The 19,461-nt window shown below is 56.5% G+C and overlaps 1 protein-coding gene across 4 annotated transcripts in view; it reads left to right on the top strand.

Annotated features, from left to right (window-relative positions):
- SLC2A1 (solute carrier family 2 member 1) overlaps positions 1-16,571 on the top strand; it is a 28,757-nt gene extending 12,186 nt beyond the window's left edge. The window contains exons 1-10 of one of the 4 annotated variants that reach the window (XM_027608436.2): positions 3,692-3,872; positions 4,231-4,291; positions 11,087-11,247; positions 11,395-11,635; positions 12,290-12,452; positions 12,569-12,756; positions 13,016-13,120; positions 13,582-13,683; positions 14,881-15,084; positions 15,484-16,571. In XM_027608436.2, the coding sequence (XP_027464237.1) occupies positions 4,289-4,291; positions 11,087-11,247; positions 11,395-11,635; positions 12,290-12,452; positions 12,569-12,756; positions 13,016-13,120; positions 13,582-13,683; positions 14,881-15,084; positions 15,484-15,684 (1,368 nt within the window). In that variant the 5' untranslated portion in view covers positions 3,692-3,872; positions 4,231-4,288 and the 3' untranslated portion in view covers positions 15,685-16,571. Of the gene's footprint in view, positions 1-483; positions 580-3,691; positions 3,873-3,973; positions 4,292-11,086; positions 11,248-11,394; positions 11,636-12,289; positions 12,453-12,568; positions 12,757-13,015; positions 13,121-13,581; positions 13,684-14,880; positions 15,085-15,483 lie in introns of those variants that run through there. The other 3 variants (XM_027608429.2, XM_027608441.2, XM_027608422.2) reach the window with 3 other exon arrangements.
- Positions 16,572-19,461: the final 2,890 nt, after the last annotated feature.

Here is a 19,461-nt window from a genome sequence, read left to right as displayed (position 1 = left end):
GGGAAGGGTGGCAGCCTGCTGGGATTCAGGTCGGCTGGAATCAGAAGCCAGCATTTTCCAGTCCAAATCCAGGGTGCTTCCCCCTCCCTATGCTGTTCCTCCCACGTAATTTGGCCCCCCTTGCACAGGGGAGTTGATTCCTGGGCCTCCCAAACGGGGTCTGGAGCCACCTGGACCCGGGGCATGGCTCCACCAGAAGAATGAGACTCCAGAGGGCCAAGACCTGGCTACAGAGAGAGAGAGAAGACCCGAATTCCCTTCTCTCCCCAGGAGTGAGTCTGGCCAGCCCGGTGTCTAGAAGTCAGCAGGGCAGGTTTGGGCATCCGAGGTCAGGAAGTGGCCGAGTTTCCTGGGAGAAGGACTGGTGTGGTGCCAGGAGCCAGGCCAGCTGTCTGAGCACGGGAACCTATCAGGCCAGGCCCTGCCCTGTAGTAACCTGGGACCAGACATGCCTGTAACAGGATGGGGTTTTTGTCTCTGCAGAAGCTGACGGGCCGTCTCATGATGGCTGTGGGAGGAGCAGTGCTTGGCTCCCTGCAGTTTGGCTACAACACTGGAGTCATCAATGCCCCCCAGAAGGTGAGTGCTGTGCCTCCCTTAGCTTATCAACACCAGCTTGCTCTGCTGGGCACTGCACACCCCACAGGTTCACCCTGCCTCTTGGGTGTCAGTCATTTACATCAGTTCACCATCTGCCCCCGCCAGCCAATTTTCTGACCCTGAAAAGGTCAGAAACTCTTGGCTTTGGCCTTGGAATCCTGGGGCTGCAAAATCGTGGGGGCTTTATGAGTCATCTTGACCAACCTCCCACCCAACACAGACGTTTGTAATCATCAAAGCAATGACACTCTCAGGTTCCAGAGGCCTTGGCGGTGCTTATCTCCTTGCTGCTCACACGTTCCCCAAGACAGGCAGGCGACAATCACTGTTCCCGTCCTGCAGGTGGGGAGAGTGGCCAGAGCAAGGAAACCTGCCCGGCATCACCCAGCTAGGCTGGGATGGAGCTGGTATCCAACCCCAGTCTGCCTTGGGGCCCTCCCAACCGGGTGGTCCCCAAGCCCGCACTCACACCCGTCCACAAGCAGCACCCTCCCTTGTAAGGCCACCTGTTCCACTTGGAAACAGCCTCCTTCCCCTGGAAGCCCTGTGCCAGTCCAAGTAAAAATGGTGTCTCACCCTAGGGAACCATAGGGAGTAGGGGTCTGTGCTTCCTTCTTTCTCCCTGCAGCACATCCCAGATCTGTCCTCACTCGTTCCCTTGAGTATCAGGACTGGTAGGGACCCCTGAGACCACCTCCAGCTCAGCCCACTTGCTCTAGGGAGGAGAGACAAGGAAAGGGGTCAAGGGGCAGGAAAGGAAACCGTAAGGCGTGCCTTCTCTATATACCAGCCTTTTTGCATATGTTTATGAGGTTGGGTGGTGAGTTCCATTTTATAGATCCAAAGACCAAGGCCCTGGGCAGATGAAATAACCAACAGGCTCAAGGTCACGTAGCTAGTGAATGGTGGATTCAGAAGCCAGACTGTTTCCACGGTCTCAGGCTGTCTTCCTGACCAGCTGCCTTGTCAGGTGAAAAATCTACCTTCCTGGGGAGGACGACATGAGAGTGGACAGTCCTGTTAGGACCACATTCTGTTGTCCAGAGGGTGAGGCTAGAAAGTGAGTGTGGCAGGCTCCTGAGGACCAGCGGCCCATCCAGGGGAACTGGGCAGTGTCGGGAGTCAGAGCTGGTCCTCTTCCAAATAGGTGGAGGGTGGCTGTGGGGGGCCACGCCTCATGTCCGGGGGCAGGTCACCAGGAAAGCCTGGCCTGCTGAGTCATGCTTAGCATGCTCCGCTGCAGTGGAGGTGACAGGACTTTTCCAAACTTGTCTGAAATGGCGCCTATGCTTGGAACGGCCCCAAGCCCTGCTTTAGCTAAGTGTTCTGAACAGCTCTTGCCAAGGTGTGTGCCTCGGAGCTGGCTCCATTTGGGAATCATACAGATGGAAATTCTGCACAGTCTTAGAGGATGGTTGACTTCTGCACTTGGTTGCCCCTCAGGGTCCCCTGGACACTCCTGATCCTGATGTGTTTGATCTGGGGTGCCGTTTGGCCATTGAATGTTTAACACACCCCACCTGATCCTAATGTGTGGCCAAAGTCAAGAGCTCCTGGGTTAAGTGATGTCTCAACTGTGATCACCTACTGAGTTAATGACAGGATGAGGACTCTGAGACCAGGATAGAAGTGTTTTCCAGAAACAGAACAGGATTGGGTAGGCAGAGGAGAGAGACTGGTGTGTCTAGGGTAGGGTGAGCGGGAGGAGAAAGAAGGCTGGGGAGGCCAATAAGGTAAGCCCAAGCCTGGCTTACAAAGGGCCTTGTGGGCAGATTTCAACTACAAAATATCAGCCACTGGCAGGGCATCATGGCACCATCAGGATGGGCACGTGGGCACCAGGGCGTGGGCCAAGCTGGGAGTGTGGACTTCCGAGTGAGGACAATAGTTGAAGAGGACAGATAGAAGCAGATTTGCATTTTAGGGAAAGGATTTGGGCATCTGGGCAGTGGGAGGGATCTGAGAATGGGCAGTAGCGAGAAAGCTGCTTTGCAGTAGGGATAGGAAAACAAACACCAAGCAGGAAGAGTGGGCCAGGTTGGCTCGTCAGTTCAGCGTGAGGACAGGAGTAGGGTTTAAAAGTGGCTTCTGGGTTTCTGGAGGGGGAGCAGATACGGGAGGAGCCGAGTGGTGCGGGAGGGACGTGCAAGAACTGAGGTTTGGTGAGACATGGAGAGATACAGGAAACATTTGGACACGGGGTCTGTTCCTCCGGCAGGTAGTCCGCTGGAGAACAACTGGGATCCAGATAGCGGGGGAGGGGGATGTCCTAGAGACTGGGATAAAAAGAGGAGTGGAGTAATAGGGTGAAGGAGTGCTGTCAGGTGCCCGCGAGGTGAGCGGACAAGTCGGCCCCACATTGCCCAATTCCAGAGACCGGATGGTTCCCCTGTGCTGACCAAAGGTTGACTGGGTGGAACCTTGTGGGCAGAAACCTCCCTGCAGCTGGTTGAGGAGGGAGTGGGGATGGGAAAGAGCAGGGAGGGTCCTTCCTCCAAGAGATTCTGTGGAGAAGGAAGAAAAGAGGGTGGTGGTTGGAGCGTGGTCCATCTGGGATGCCTTTTCACATGTGAAGACTTCAATTTTTAAATGTGCCATCAGGAATCAGCAGAGGGGGTGAGGGCGAGATGGGGAGGGGGTCTCGGGAGGCAGGGGCTGAAGGGGAGCAGGGGCACCGGGGTTGCGTTCGGCGGCGAGCAGCCACCGAGACACTTCCGCAGCTGCAGACGCAGACGGATCCGCGGTGCGGTTCTCCGGTTCTTGGGGCCTCCCGCCTCAGCAGAGACGGGCGGAGGGCGAGAGCAGCTGAGGAGGGCGCTGGCCAGGGCGGCGGGCAGGCCTGGTGGGCGGCACGGCGGGCACAGCGGGCGCAGCCGAACTGGAAACGCCGTCGATGGCAGCATTTGTGGGCGCCTGTCCAAAGCTCACTTCAGGAGCCCACCGCCGAGGCCCGCAGCAGGGCCCCCAGGGCCGGCATCGATGGCGCGTGCGCCGCAGCGGAGCAGAGTTTCCGGGGTGCGCCCGCGCCCCTGTGTTTACACCTGCACCTCGCACGCACCTCCTGCGAGCCTGGCCCTAGTCCTTCCAACGCGGAGCTGATTCGCCATGATAACGCCTGGCCTCTGAAGAGGGGGTAGGATGGCAGGAGAGTAAGCGATGACGGCCGGGCTCCGAGCCGGCCCGGTGACTCAGGCCTGCTGACACTTTCACTCCACAAGGGCCGTGCCAGGCCCTTTCCCAGACAGACGGGAGGGGTAGAGCTGTGACACACGGTCTGAGCTGGGCCCCACCCCACCCGGCCCACCCCTAACCTCCGAAGACTCGAGGGGGTGGGGGAGACTCCTGGGAAGAGCCAGGGCATAATTAATTGGGGGGGGCTTCCTAATTAATGGAGGGCTTCGGGGTGCCTCCGGAGCAGAGGGAGGAAGGCAGGCTAATGCTGGCGTTGGCGGGGGGGGGGCAGTCTTTCAAGGAGGAGTTAGCAGCTGAGCAGACCCTGAAGGGGAGTCGGGAAGGAGGGACAGGTGGCGCAGGCAGTGGGGACGGGCCCCTGCGGAGGTGCAGTGGCAGGAAGCGTTGCCCTGATGAGGAACTGCCCCCACCCCGACCGACCATCTGTGTAAAACCTAGGAAGAGGCCCTGGGCTGGTCCTGTCCGCCCGCTCTTGGAAGGAGACTGCGCCCCACTGATGGTGAGGATGCCAGAAGCTGGGGCTCCTCCATAAAACAGGCCCCAAAGGGCTTCCTCCTGGAAGTAGTTAATTAATCATAACATTATCTTAAATGTTTACAGAGCACCTCCCTGTAAATTACCTCCTCACAGGCAGCCCCACAAGGTGGGTGGGGCTGGGTTATCTGGCCTTTTTCTAAAGGAGGAAGCTCAGGCTGGTGAGGTCACTTGGGAAATGAGAGGCTGAGGTATGGGTGGCCTCCAGGCCTCACCAGGGAGGGATGACCACATCCCTGTTGATGCCCCTGACAGGCCTCCTGTCTCCTGGGGAGGGGGAAGGAGGGAAGCCCAGCCACAGAGAGAGCAAATAAATGAACAAGGCATCCCGACCACCATCCTGGGTGGAGAGAACTGCCTCTCCCTTCCCCAGATGGCTGAGTTGCGAACAGAGATGACGAAAGGCCATTTAGAATCCATGAGTTCCTGGCCAAGGGACAGTGTCGGGCATGTCTCGGAATAAGGCATTCTCAGAAACCAGAGTTGGGGTTGGAAGGGGCCTGATGGTCCACTGGCTCAGCTTCCTTGTTTGACAAAGGAGGAACTTGGCTTGGAAAGCAGACGAGGTCTCCCCAAGATGACCCAGCTTGTGAGTGAAAGTACTAGAGACAAGACCCACGTCCCATCAGAGCTCTGTGCCCACTGGGGCTGCACTGGGCTTCAGTCTCCAGGCTTCAGGCTCTAGGTTCCAGGGAGCCTCTCCTTACGGCCGTCAAGATCCAGAGAGTTCTGGGTCCCTCGCCTCTCCCCTTCACCCATCCCCACTAACACAAGTCCTTACAGCTTAGTGTGTGCCAGCCCCTACTCTCAGTGCTTCAGAAATCATCCTTCAGTTGTTTCTTATAATGACGTCATTAGGTAGGCCCTAGAATCCCTGTTTATTATGAGAGTGAGGGCACAGAGATGTTAAGCAATTAAACCGGGGACACACAGCTAGGAAGCGGCAGAGCTGGGAGTCTGGCTCCAGTCTTCATCTTTGCCCGCCACAGGAATGGCAGTTTTACACTACAGTCATATGGGCACCCAAACACCCTTTCACACACCTACAACTGCTACCCAGCTGGTCCCTCTTGCTCTGATTTCCAGGCTAAGTCAAGCTCAGTCATGCACAGACCTCTCAACGGTTTCCCTCACTCAGTTGCACAATCTCTTACACCATTGCAGCTACATCATCACTTCAGCCCTTCAGGTTCATGGCTTGTTTATCAATTAGTGACAATTCTTTCTATTCCCAGCCCCGTTGCTGGGACCCAGTGACACAGATAAATCAGACACACTCCACATTGAAGTTTAGTCTAGAGGGGACACATGTCTCCCCGTGATGAGCTGTCTCGGGGCAGCTATGGATGAAAGTGTGGACAAGCCCTGTGGGAGCAGAGAAGGGGGAGGGAGAAGGTACCTGGCCCAGAGAGCAGGGGCCAGATAGTTCTTTGGTGTTGTGGGAAGCTGGCCCACGAGCAGCATTCCCGCCAGTGTGACAACCAGCAGTGTCTCCACACATAGCCAGCTGTCGCTGCAGGGCCCGATTGCCCCTGTTTGAGAACCACTGCAATAGAGAAGGAGGGGTGGCTTCAGGAAGGCTTTCCAGAGGAGTATTTGTGTATTCTTGGCTCCTCAGGGAGAAGGCCGAGGAGTAGCACAAGGAGGAACTGCAGAGATGTGGGGAGCCAAGAAAGGCTGTGAGCAGGGCCTGCTACAGGGACAGGAAGATCCCTCTGCTGTCAGGGGAGGCTCCAGAGGCCAGGGACCAGTGAGGAGGCCGGAGCAAAGGCCTGGCCTGGGTGTAGACAGAAGCCGTCGTCAGGGCTCTTCTGGAGAAGCAGCGTGGGTGGTGGGAACCAACTAGGGGTTGGGGCCCGGCTTCGAGCTCCATCTGGCTTCTCCGCCTCTTCTGCAGGCCCTAGGAGGGGCCCAGGGGACCTAGCAGGTGGGGCTATCAGTCCAGGCCCACCTGTAGCATCTGACCCTGGGGCATGGCTGAGAGTTGCTATGGAAACATAAACTCTGGACTGAGGGTGGATAGCTGTAGGGGCGGGGAACCAGGGAATAGGAAGTCGGGGTCAAGGCCAGGCTGAGGGACTGAACTGGACTAGCTGGCCCTTTCTTCTTTCTAACTGGAGCTCAGGGCTTAGGTGGCTTTTTAACCCCTTCACCCCCCCAGGAACATCTAGGACAGAGAAGAGAGGCTGTAGAAGGAGCTCTAACTCTCCCTCACAGGATGATCTAGAAGACCCTGGGGTAGAGGAATCTACAGGGAACGATGTTGAGACCAGCCAGAAGTTCCAAAGTATACCCCTTCTCTTGACAGTAATCTAGAATTCTAGATCAAGGGTTGGCAGGGAGGCCAAATTAGCTAGCAGCTCTTTTTGTATGGCCCATGCAGTAAGAATGGTCTTTACATTTTTAAAGGGTTGCGGTGGTGGGAAAAATCAGCAACTGTGCCCATATGTGGCCAGCAGACCCTAATATTTTCTATCTAGCCTTTTACATAAAATGTTTAGCAATCTCTGCTCTAAACTTTGACTTGCATGCTTCCTGCTGACAGGGAACTCACTACCTGTGAGGTGGGCAGTCTCATCCTCTGAAGCCTAGAAAGCTTTTCTTCCCTGAGCTGAAGTCTGTGTCTGGGGCTCTGTAGACCTGCTGGGTTTCTGTGCCTGGGGCATCCAGGCAGGGTCCGAGGAAAGACTCCCTGAGGCAGGCGCGCCTAGTTCCTTCAGGTCCTCTCTGGCACTGTGAATTCCTTAGGATGATGCTTTGTCTTCAAGCAGTTTAGAAATGGGAAACCCTGTCTGCCCCTAGTGCTCCTCTGAAGATGGCAGCTTCTCTCCTTGAAAGGACAATGGTGGCATGAGTAACAGCTTATTCTGTATGCTGGGCAGCAGACTCCGCTTCATGCCCAGGGCCTGACTACAGACATCGCCCAGACACAGAGGAAGTCAGAACTTCCTCCGCAGACAGGCATGCATGTGGTCCTTCTCCCACAGTTGCCTGGGCCGGGAGAAGGGGAGAGGGGGAGAGGGGGATTCCCGAGGAGTCATGGGACACAAGCCTCCCCCCACCCCAGGAGAATTGCAGGCTGAGGAAGATCTTTTTATTGGGAACTATCTAGTCCAAGGGATCTCAGCTGCTCAGAGCAGGCACACTTCGCTACACGGACCCCTACCGTGTCGCCAAGTGGGCATCTGCCTTCTAGGGTCAGTCAGTAGGGTGACTGGACAGAGATCCTTCCTAGTCTCAACTCCTGAGAGCCTGATGCCATGGTAGTCCCCCTTCTTTCTCCCAGCGTGCAAGCGCTCACATGGACCCTCGGGGGCGCGGGGGGAAGGCTGGGGAAGGCTGGGAATGGGCTAGGAAGGGAGCAGAGATGCAGATGGATGGCTAAGCCTGGCGCAGTTGACGTGCAGGGCTTTGATGCCATGATGGGGAGTAATTAATCATGGGAAGCAGAATCCAGGCGAGACCTAGGGCAGGTGCCGCATGGGTAAGAACTGGCGGGACCTGGTGATTAATTGGATGCGGGGTGGCGGCAGCATTGAGGGGGTTGCCCAGGCTTGTGAGGAGCATGTGAGGTGGGAGCTTTTCAGAAGCACGAGCCAGGGCTCAACCTCAAACAGGAGCCAGGCTTGTGGAGGCTGCCCGTGACCCTGCTGGGGAGACTGGGTCTGTGGGGTCCTTTTGAGGGAGTGGGCTCTTCTTCACTTAGGGACACCCAGCCACCGCTAGGGTGGATGTTGAGGGCGCTGACTGGGTGGAAGGTGATCCCAGAACTTCTCCCCGTGTAGGCTTCTGATTCTCCAGGGCCTCCCTGCCTTTCCTGGGCCCAGGGCCAGCTCAGCCCCACATGGGGCATGGACCCCCAGCAGGGACAGGACATGGAGTCCCCACACCAGCAGCAGAAACGGAAAACCAGACAAATCTTCTTCCCAAAAATCTCAAGTGCCAGATCAAAAGGCAGGAATACACTGCACAGCCTCAGTTTGGCCAGGAAGTGCCGCTGGGGGGTGGAAAGGATGAGCCCGGGGCCACGGGGTAGGGGAAGGGGGCCGGCGGCTCATCCTTACCCACCCCCATTAAGTGGTCTGAGTAGCAGGGGAGCTCATGAGCCATTGAGCTAGCTCTGGACAAGGTTGGGTCCCTCTGGCTTGTTACCACAAGAGGCACACTTAACTGGGGAGGGGGGAGCCCCAGGGAATGTGGTCCTCTTACTGGCCGCCTCCACATCTCCAGCCAGCCCCCAGGAAGAGGGTTAAAGACCTGAGCTGCTGAAACCGAAAGCTCAGCCTCACATCTTTAAGCTCATTTAGGGAGTAAGCCCTTACCCAGCACTTGTGGACTCTGCACACAATTCAGGCAATTCCATTAGCTGACTTCTTGGCAAAAATCAAAATGATACGTGGAGAGTTCTCTTGAGATAGCATCTGAACCACGGGGGGCAGAGGAAGACCCTGGGAACTACAGAATGCAAATATGAAAGGTTATCTGGGGCAAATACCTCTCTCTGCCCGGGTGGAGAGCCCCAAGGGCAGCAGAGTGAGACTGATGGAGGGAGAGAGATTTCCACCCCGATGATGGGTCCTCAGTGGGGCGAGTGTCATTTATCTGGACAGTCCCCTTATCCAGGACAGCCTGTTCTCTGCAGAGCTTGTTGATAAATGGAGCATCACTTCTCTCAGCCAGTCCTCCTCGGGGGTTGGTGTTAGCTCTAGAAGAACAGAAGCACTTTGTTTTGTTTGTTAAAATCTGCCTTCTTTCTGCCCCCAGCAGAAGCAGGGGCTCCCAGGAGGAGAGCCTGAGGCCCTCTCTTCATTTCTGCCTCCCATTCCCTCACCAGGCGGGGATAGGCCCCAGTGTAAATCAACGGGGGTCCCTGCCCCCAGGGAGGACAGACCCTTTGAGCTGGATCTAATAAGGTTTCAGCATGGTTAAGGCAGGATGGGCCCTCTAGGCAGAGTAACCGTGGAGAGTGTGGAAATGAGTCCTAGAGCTGAGGTAGAGACGGTGGGAGGTGGGGAGGTCAGGCTGATATCTGACCAGAGGCTTGACTTTGAATTAATGGGATGTAGGGTTGACTGGACCTTAGCGGTCTGCACTGCCCTTGGGTCGGTCCTGGAACATGATGAGGTCCCTTGGCTCAGGGGTGGTGCCAGGCACCGCGCAAGTACTCTCTGTCTCATTAATCCCCTGCAGCACTATGAAGCGAATATTGCTAATGTCACCGGTTGAGATGAAATAATTTGCCCGAGGTCACAGTTGAGATATGTGGTAGAGCTGGGACCTGAACTCAGTTGTTGTCCAGGTTCCTAACCCCTGCACTCTCTGGCTTCCCTGGGACAGACGAGTAGTTCATGAGAGCTGCCTCCTCCGCTCCCCACCCCCTTGTCAACCCATCCTAACCCCCTGGAACCTGGCCTCCTGTCAGGTGTCTTCAGACCTGGGACAGATCATGGCAGCAGGGCAGGAAAAATGTAGTGGCCAAGGAATCGTTGCAACTGTGGGCCCAGGCCCTGCATACTTGATGGGCAGTCCTGGGACCGAGGGCCTCAGTTTCCCCCCTTGGCAATTGTGGCTACCCACCACCTCCTCTTCTGCTAGATCCCTGGGGCTTGGAGGGTCAGGGAGGTCCAAGAGCAGTGGCATGGAGGTTGTGCAAGAGGCTGCGCACTGCTGCGTGCACAGGGACTTGCAGCATGCACGTGGGGAGGGCTGTTAGGATGGGCTGGGCACAGGCTAGGTGCGCAGGTTGCTGAGTTTGAGCTGCGGGTGGTTGAAGGGAAGAGGGACATGCTGGTTTGTGACTGGCTGAAACCAGGAGTGTTCAGATTGTGAGCACCAGTATGGGGATGAGATGGTGTGTGCACAGGAAGCTGTTTCTGGGTATGTTGGGTCCGTGCCCAGCGACACATGTGGCTGGGTGGGTCAGGCCAGTCCCATGGCGCTGGTTGTGTGTATGTGTTGCCTGAGAGTAGGGTGAGTGTGTTCAGGCAGAACCGGTGGATCAGGCCAGGCCCTCCCTTGGGTGGGGGCAGGGCCAGGGGGCAGGCCTCTAGGACAGGTGTTTCCAGTTCCTGGAACCGCTTCCTTGTCCTTAGCCTCCCCCATACTTCCCAGCCTGGCACCTGGCAGAGGGGAGGAGGCCATGGATCATTCAGGGTGGAACTCCCACAAATAGCTGGACCGAGGGGTCAGAAAGCAATTGTGTGAGGCTCGGGAGCACGTCTTTTACGCAAGTTGGTCACACCAGGCCCTGAGTGTAAAGTCAGTGAGTCAGTGAGCCTGCCCTTCCCTTCGTCCCAGAGCATCTAGAACCAGGAACTGTCTGTCCAGCTGTATTTCCTCCCCAGCAAGGGGACTGGGGAGAAGGCACAGGTGGCAAGAGCCTAGGATCTTAGGCGCCTTGAAGAGAAGAGGGGCAAGTGGGAGGAGGCACTTTCTCCCTGCTCTGTGCCTGAACTTCCACCTGAACTGTCCCCCCCGCCGCCCCCCAGCAAGTTCTGTTGACCATGTGACCCCCTAGGGCACTGGAAACCAGACCTGGGGGAAACATGGGAGCTGGCACCGCTCTCAGAGATGGAGCCCAGGCCCTTGTTTCTCCCCTGGGGAAACTGAGGCCCACAAAAGGGAGGGATTTGGCTCAAGGATGTGCAGTGAGTTTGGGGCCCGGCCAGGTACTGGGCCTTCTCGCGGGGAGAGGGGGCCATGCAAGGGGAAAAGGGCAGCTGGGGGCCCCCCCTTGTTCAGCGGGCTGCTTCTCCTGCAGGTGATTGAGGAGTTCTACAACCAGACATGGATCCACCGCTACGGGGAGCGCATCTTGCCTGCCACGCTCACCACACTGTGGTCCCTCTCCGTGGCCATCTTCTCTGTAGGAGGCATGATTGGCTCCTTCTCTGTGGGCCTTTTTGTTAACCGCTTTGGCCGGTGAGCAGAGGGGTCCTGGCCCTGGCCAGGGTGGCCCAGATGGGAGGGGGGGAGACTTCCCTGCCTGTTCAGGGTGTTGCCTATGACCTAGCCCCTGCGAATCTGGGGAGATGAAGGCACCCACCTGACCTGTGACCCCACCCCCAGGCGGAACTCAATGCTGATGATGAACCTATTGGCCTTTGTGTCCTCTGTGCTCATGGGCTTCTCGAAACTGGGCAAGTCCTTTGAGATGCTGATCCTGGGCCGCTTCATCATCGGTGTGTACTGTGGCCTGACCACAGGCTTCGTGCCCATGTACGTGGGGGAGGTGTCTCCTACGGCCCTTCGTGGGGCCCTGGGCACCCTGCACCAGCTGGGCATCGTTGTCGGCATCCTCATTGCCCAGGTAAGCTGGGGCAGGGTCTGTTTGCTCGCACTGCCCACACCCCACAGCTTCGGTGGCTCTCATGTCTGTGTCCAGATGACTCCCCGATTAGAATTCTCATCCAGCCTTCCACAGCCCCGCAGCAAAGGACGGACTCGTGGCACACTTCCTAGTAGGCCCCGATCCCGGAGAACACTCCGCCACTCAGGGTTTCCCCAAGGCCTCCCTGGCGTGAGAGCCAAGTCCAGATGACTTGACCCTCCTCGTCCCAGCCTACTCAGCCGTGTGTCCTATCCTTCCCCTGGGGATCCAGCCCGGGGGAGCCCACTGGTACCCCCATGTGCCAGGCTTTCCCATGCCTCCAGGCCTTGATGCCTTTATGTATACACTACCTTCGCTCCAGAAGGCTTTCCCTTCCCCATCCCCAAGCCCCCATGCCCTGTGACTCACCTGCCACATTTGTAGCCATGCCATTTGTCCCCCTACCTGTGCCGTGAGGTAGGTCCTACTTTCCCCGTGTGACAGGTGAGGGAATTGAGGTTCAGAAAAGCTAAGGCTCACCTTACTGGCAGCGCCTCCACAAAGAAGGCGAAGGCCACTGGGTGGAGTGGGGCTTGGAGTGGGGGCTGGGGCAGGGGTGCCCGGGGCCACTTCCTCCGTCCCTGCTTCCCCCAGGTGTTCGGCCTGGACTCCATCATGGGCAACGAGGACCTGTGGCCCCTGCTGCTGAGCGTCATCTTCATCCCGGCCCTGCTGCAGTGCATCCTGCTGCCTTTCTGCCCTGAGAGCCCCCGCTTCCTGCTCATCAACCGCAATGAGGAGAACCGGGCCAAGAGTGGTACGGACAGGACCCTGCCCTCCTGCCCCCCCCCGCCCTCCCGGCCTCAGCCTTCTTCCTGCTCTGAGCCACCCCCACCTTCCCTCTGGTTCCCCCCGCCCCCCCCCCCCCCCCAGTGCTGAAGAAGCTGCGCGGGACGGCTGACGTGACCCGCGACCTGCAGGAGATGAAGGAGGAGAGTCGGCAGATGATGCGGGAGAAGAAGGTCACCATCTTGGAGCTGTTCCGCTCACCCGCCTACCGCCAACCCATCCTCATTGCTGTGGTGCTGCAGCTGTCCCAGCAGCTGTCGGGCATCAATGCTGTGAGTGCCCCCTCACCCGCCCTTTCCTGTGGGCGGCGGCCAAACGCTGTGGTCAAGTGTGTGCTGTGACCTGATCCCCAACTGGAAACAAACACGCCCCTGCCGAAGGAGCAGCTTTCCTTCAGAACCCAACCCTGCAGCACCCTGGTCCCGTGTCCCCTTCATTCTGTCCTCACCCTGGGTCCCACACCTGCAGGGACAAAGGCAGGAGAAGGGCCACGGCACCTGGCCAAGCCCCAGCCACTTCTCTGGCCCCTAGGTGTTCTATTACTCCACGAGCATCTTCGAGAAGGCGGGCGTGCAGCAGCCTGTGTATGCCACCATCGGCTCCGGCATCGTCAACACAGCCTTCACTGTCGTGTCGGTGAGTCTGCGCTGTGGCCCAGCCCCGGTCAGCTGTCAGGGTCCGGTGCAGGGTGGCCTCCGGGCCTCATGACCAAATTGCAGTGCCTACCATGAGCCGAGCGTGTGTCAGGTTCTTCGTAAGTGCTGTCGCATCTCATCCTCACGAGCCTGTCAAGTTCATTACTCACATCAAACAGCCCATGACACTGATGCTCAGAGAAGTGCAGTGGCTGCCCAGAGTCACAGCCAGGATGCTCCACTCTGGTGCCGGTTGTCACCCCCGTCCTGCTGTCTGGAGCCAGCTCTCTGCCCCTCAGATCCTGTGTGGTCCCTGTGAGCCCCAGGGAGGAGGTGGTGCCATCTCCCCTGCTCTCTGCAATACCATGTGGCTTTCCCAGCACTGGGGACAAGCCTCAGGATGGGGGTGGGGGCCGGAGAGGCACCGGGAGTGGGTGGCACTGACCCCGTGTCTGCCCACAGCTGTTTGTGGTAGAACGAGCCGGCCGGCGGACCCTGCACCTCATCGGCCTAGCCGGCATGGCGGGCTGTGCTGTGCTCATGACCATCGCGCTGGCGCTGCTGGTGAGTGGCCACGCTTTGGGGGGTGGGGGGGATGCGGCTCCCAGGAGCTTCCAGTCCCAGAGGGACTATGGCAGCCCCAGCCTGGCCAGTGGCATCCAGAGCCCAGATGGGGGCTGCCCTCTCCCTAGTTCTGCCCCCTTCTCCCCAGCCCCACTCGGGCTCGGGTCTGACCTTCTGGCCCCCTAGGCTGTCTCCTGCTCACTCACCGCCGGTCATGCCCTGGCTCCTCCCTGTCCGGTGCTTTCTCGCCACGGCACCTCTGGCCCCAGAACCCAAGTCCCTCTCCCCAGGAATTGCTCTGCCAGTACTGAGCCTTTCTGCATACGTGGCCTTAGTTCATCTTCAGAAGAGCCCCAGAAAGTAGGACCCCCCCCCACCAAGACATGGAACCATGCCTTCTCTCCATTCTTACCACTGCCTCGTGTGTTCAGTTAGTATTCCCAGTTCACAAGTGAGGAAACATAGTCCCAGTGAGGTTAGGAAGGCAGCAGATAAAGGACAAAGCCAGGAACTGACCTCAGGTCTCTTGCCCCAAACCTGTGACTGTAACCACTGTGGTAACCGTGTACCGCCACTTTCCCTGCACGAACCCTCATTTGTCTGCCCTCTGGGCAAGGAAGCAGCAGTATGCTCGTTTGACAGCTTAACCGAAATCTGGAAAGTCTGGTGATTGCTAAGAGGTCTAGCATGCTGCAGCGGATGCATGACAGATCTGGGATCAGAACCAAAGCCTGTAGCTTCTCCACGGCGGTCTCTTGAGGAGAATGATTATATAGGGCCACGTGCTTGGGGCCTATGCTGCTGGCCCTGAGCTGAGCACTTTAGTCTTTAATACTTAACCCCAGGAATGTTTTTGCACATCACTGCACATCAGACTGCACTGCATCCAGAGCCAGGGGACCACAGGGACCTCTTCTCAGCCCCTCCCACGTGCACCCCACATTACCGTTCCCACAGGGTATGCTCCAGCTCACCCACCCTGCAGGACTTAGATCATTTTGTTCAGATGAGGAAAGTGAGAACCCTGTACAGGGTACCTAAGTCATGTGGCAAATCCAGGATCAGCCCCAGGCCTCCTGCCTCCCGCCTCCCAGCCCAGAGCTCTTAGCCCTGCCCTGGGCTACGTCTGCAATTTGTTTCCTTGGAGCATCCCTCACAGCCTAATCTAATTTTCCACCCCTCTCTTGTCCTCAACAGGAACAGCTGCCCTGGATGTCCTATCTCAGCATCGTGGCCATCTTTGGCTTTGTGGCCTTCTTTGAAGTGGGCCCTGGCCCCATACCATGGTTCATTGTGGCTGAACTCTTCAGCCAGGGCCCTCGCCCAGCTGCCATTGCTGTTGCTGGCTTCTCCAACTGGACCTCAAATTTCATTGTGGGCATGTGCTTCCAGTATGTAGAGGTGAGAACTGCCACTGCCTCCCTGACCACTGTTCCTCCCCTGCGTGCAGGCCCCCGTACTGCTGTGCAGAGTGCTCTCCCCAGCTCTTCTCATCAGAATCCTGCTGAGGAGGAAACTGAGGCTCCAAAGCCCAGGTCACACAGCTAAAAATGCCAACGTCAATTCCAGGGTTCTTTCCTTAGCTTTGAATTGTCTCCGTTCTGCTCTGCAGGGGGACCTTGCTCCCTGGAGCCCGTTACACGCCAGCTGCAAGCAGTCTCATTTAATCATCCCAGCACTCGTGGGCTGTGGGTAGCTGTTCCCTTTCTCAGATCAAAGGCCCCAAGTCCTACAAGTCAAGGCCCTACAGCCAGGATGTAGGGTCAGGACTCCAACCGAGTGTATCCGTGTGTCTTTCAGCAACTGTGTGGTCCGTACGTCTTCATCATCTTCACCGTGCTCCTGGTGCTGTTCTTCATCTTCACCTACTTCAAAGTTCCTGAGACGAAAGGCCGGACCTTTGATGAGATTGCTTCTGGTTTCCGGCAGGGGGGAGCCAGCCAAAGTGACAAGACACCCGAGGAGCTCTTCCACCCCCTGGGGGCCGATTCCCAAGTGTGAGGCGCCCCACACCACCAGCTGGCCTGCTCCCAGCAGCTCCAAGGATCTCTCGGGGCACAGGCAGCTGGATGAGATTTCCAGACTGACAGATTTCAGCAGAGCTGGGCCTGGGGCTCCTTTCTTCAGCCAGCAATGATGTCCAGAAGAGTATTCAGGACTTGAATGGCTCCAGGATTTTAACAAAAACAAGACTGTTGCTCAGATCTTACTCAGAGAAGCAACAAGTTTTATAATTTTTTTATTACTGATTTTGTTAATATTTTTTTATCAGCCAGAGTCTCCTGTATCTACACCCCAGACTTCACCCTGAATGGCTCAGTACCTGAAGGTGGGGACCAAGCCCTGCCTAGACACTTGCCTTCTTCACCACGCTAATCTGTAGGGCTGGACCTATGACCAACGACACACTAATCTAACTATGAACTATGAGGCTTCTACCCCAAGAGGTAGCTGTGGCCACTCTCTTCTGAGGTCTGGATCTCCCTACCCTAAGGTTCAGGCTCCATTAGGGTTCGCCCATACCCATCTCTTCCTACCCAACCACTCAAAGTAATTTTGCCTTGCCTGAGACCAGTTGGGAGCACTGGAGTGCAGGGAGGAGAGGGGAAGGGCCAGACTGGCTACCAGCTTCTAGTCTCCTTTGCACTGAGGGGTCAGATGATCACCATGAGGAGGGCCATGGGAGGCTGAGAACTCACTGCGCAAGAAGACATGGACACTCCTGCCCTGCTGTGTATAGATGGAAGATATTTATATATATTTTTTGGTTGTCAATATTAAATACAGACACTAAGTTATAGTATACCTGGACAAACCAACTTGTAAATACACCACCTTACTCCTTCTGTAACTTACCTAAACAGATATAAATGGCTGGTTTTTAGAAACATGGTTTTGAAATGCTTGTGCATTAAGGGTAGGGAGATTTGGATGGAATGGGAGAGAAGCAACTGCTATAGTGACTTTGGACTTTGTGACTCGAGACTTAGAGTCCCTTCTAAGCACTTCTGATCATCACCCTCTACTACTTAGCCTAGGACCATTCTACCCTGAATGCACCCCATCTCATCTGATCTCCAGAAGCTAAGCAAGGTTGGGCCTAATACTTGGTTGGGAGACCCTCTATTGCTTGAAAACCTGTATGACCCCTTATTACCCAGAGAAGATCGAAATATCCTGGCATTCAAGGCATTCCTATTTCCCTTCACATGATAGCTGGTATTCAGAAAATGATAGTTATGTGCTAACCTTGAGGCTCAGGCTTTAATAGGCATTATCTTGAATGTGAGGTGGTACTTCATCTGCATTTGACAGGCTGAGAGAGGCCCGAAACCACAGCAAATCATTCTAGAACCCCTACTTTTAACAACTACACAACCCTTAACCCATACCTGAGTCCTACTACCACCCCCGCCCCCACCACCAATGGGCCCAGTGGGCGCTGTCAAGCTGCCTTCATCCATTTCACTTGGAAATGCCCCCTCTGATCAGCTTAGATGCTACTGTGGCCTCTCTAAAGATTTCTGACCCCCATTCCCACCCAGGAACTTAAAGAGCTTCATCTGTTCCTTTCCTGTGGTACTATATACTCTTCCGCCTTTTATCTACAACTAATTTCTTTCTCTACTATCAATTTCATAGAAGTCAGTTTGGTTCATTTGGGTCTCTGGCGTTAAAGGCGGGCTTGGCACACTGAGGGCGTTTGGAAAATAGTTGGTGAAATAAAGCACCAAGGAAATTCGTCCGTAGAGCTTCAGCTGAGAAAATCGGGCGGGGGGCGGGGGTGTGGAATTTGTCTGTAGAAGCCTTCATAACTGCACTCAGGCAGAACTACACGAAGAGTGGTTGTAGGAGAGAGTGAAAAGGGAAAACAGGTACTTAGTAAACGGAAGTGCCTATGTCCATTATCATTAGGTACAAAGAATCTGAGGCATTATCCATCCCCGTCTCACAAATATGAGTGTGGTTCAGCAAAGGGTTAGCCTTGCCGGAGCCTGAAGGCTTAAAGCCTGAAGGATTGGGGCCAGGTGAGGTTAAGTGTGACGGAGGAAGACTTAATGCGTCTCCAAAAAGGTTCCGTGGAAAGCAGTTATCTTTGTAAGCTTCGAGAGGGCCCCTGGAGGGGAAGTGCAAAGAGGAGAGTTAGGGGCCCAGGATGCCAGGGGTGAGCTCCGGGCTCTTAAAAGCTCATGGCGGCACTCCTGGCGGCTCTTGCCGCTGGATGCAACGAAACACAGAACGGATGGGTTGGGGAGGGAAGAGCACACCAAGGATGCCAAGTCGATGGCGCCCACGAGCCGGAGGCCCCGAAGCGGGGCAGAGCCGACAGCACCCTAGCCCCCGCCCCGGCCTCCAGACCCGGGTGTGAAAAGGCCCGAGAACCCACTCCCCGGTTCCCCTCCCGAATTGGAACGCCCCTACGTGCCCGCCGCCGGCCATCTCCCAAAGCGCGCGGTGCGCGCAGGCGCCGGGAGCCCGGGCCCGCCCCAGCCGTGGCCCACAATGCCCCGGGAGGCACAGCTCCCGTTCCCTCGACGCCTTTTCTCCCGGCTGCTCAGTCCACCACCGCCGGGGGATCGGCCATCCTCCCCAGATCCCAGCGGCAGTGCTCCAGGACCCGCTTGGCGGTCGCGCCTTTCGTCGCCTCGCAGGAAGGGCGGGGCTCCGCGGTGTCTCCACCAGTCAGCCGCACCGTTGGCTGGCGAGGGGCGGGCCCCAGGCCGCCACCAATCACAGCCTGGCTGCTCGGGCCGCGGTCCGGGAGCCCCCCCGTAGGTTGGCGTGTGGAGAGGTGCGTTTGCGTGGGTTGTAGCGTCGGCTCCTGGCGAGTGTCCTGGGAGTCCTATCGCCCGCGAGGTGACGTGTACAGTCTCTGACGGGAAGGGGTAACTAGGTAACGAGGCTGCGCTCGGCCACCTTTTTTTCCAGGACTTAGCTAAGTTCGCTGACAGTTTGTGAGATCCTTCATCTGATATCCTCGGCTCAAAAGTCTCCTCTCCCTGAAAACCCGAATCAGGTTACCCCTCTGGGCCCCACAGCGTCCTTCCTCTCGTTCCTCCATCAACTATACGGGAGTTGGCCGTCCTTCCACCAGGCTGGGGAGGCCACTGCTAAGTCATTCCTTTGGCCCCAGGATCCCACCACAGACTCTGGTCAAGGATGTTGAGTGAATGAACTAGAATTTAGACTCAGTGAAGTTCCACAACCTGAGTTTTTCCAGTGCAGTTTCTCCTCCGCATGTGTATTTAATAATAGGGGGAAAAAATAATCATTCTCTTCTGTCAAAACAACATTTTAATGCCCCCCTTCTCATCCTACGATTTTTATTTCCTGAATCACCTACAGATCTGACCCATTCTGTCCATTGCAGTTGCTGGCCTGAGTGCTGGCTACTCATCATCTCCCTCCCAGGATCACGGCAGCACCTCACTGTTCTCTCTGCTTTCTGTCTCCCCTTATTCTCCACACTGCAAATCTTTTTTTTTTTTTTAAGATTTTATTTTTAAGTAATCTCTATACCAATGTGGGGCTTGAACTCACAACCCCACGGTCAAGAGTTCCACGTTCTACTGACTGAGCCAGCCAGGCACCCCTGCAAATCTTTCTAAAATGCACATCTGGTCATGTCTCTCTCCTACTTAAAACCTTCCCTGGGTCCCCATTTCCCTTGAGATAATGCCCAGCTTCCTTAGTCCAGAAATACAAGGCCATTCAGGATCAGTTTCTAGGGCTCAGATGCAGCCTCGTCGCTCACCACTGCCCCCACCTTACCCTAAC

Source organism: Zalophus californianus, chromosome 4 (genome assembly GCF_009762305.2).
Source record: "Zalophus californianus isolate mZalCal1 chromosome 4, mZalCal1.pri.v2, whole genome shotgun sequence".
Classification (NCBI taxonomy): Eukaryota; Metazoa; Chordata; class Mammalia; order Carnivora; family Otariidae; genus Zalophus; species Zalophus californianus.
Note: the sequence above shows the minus strand (reverse complement) of the source record. Positions and strands in the feature narration are given on the sequence as shown.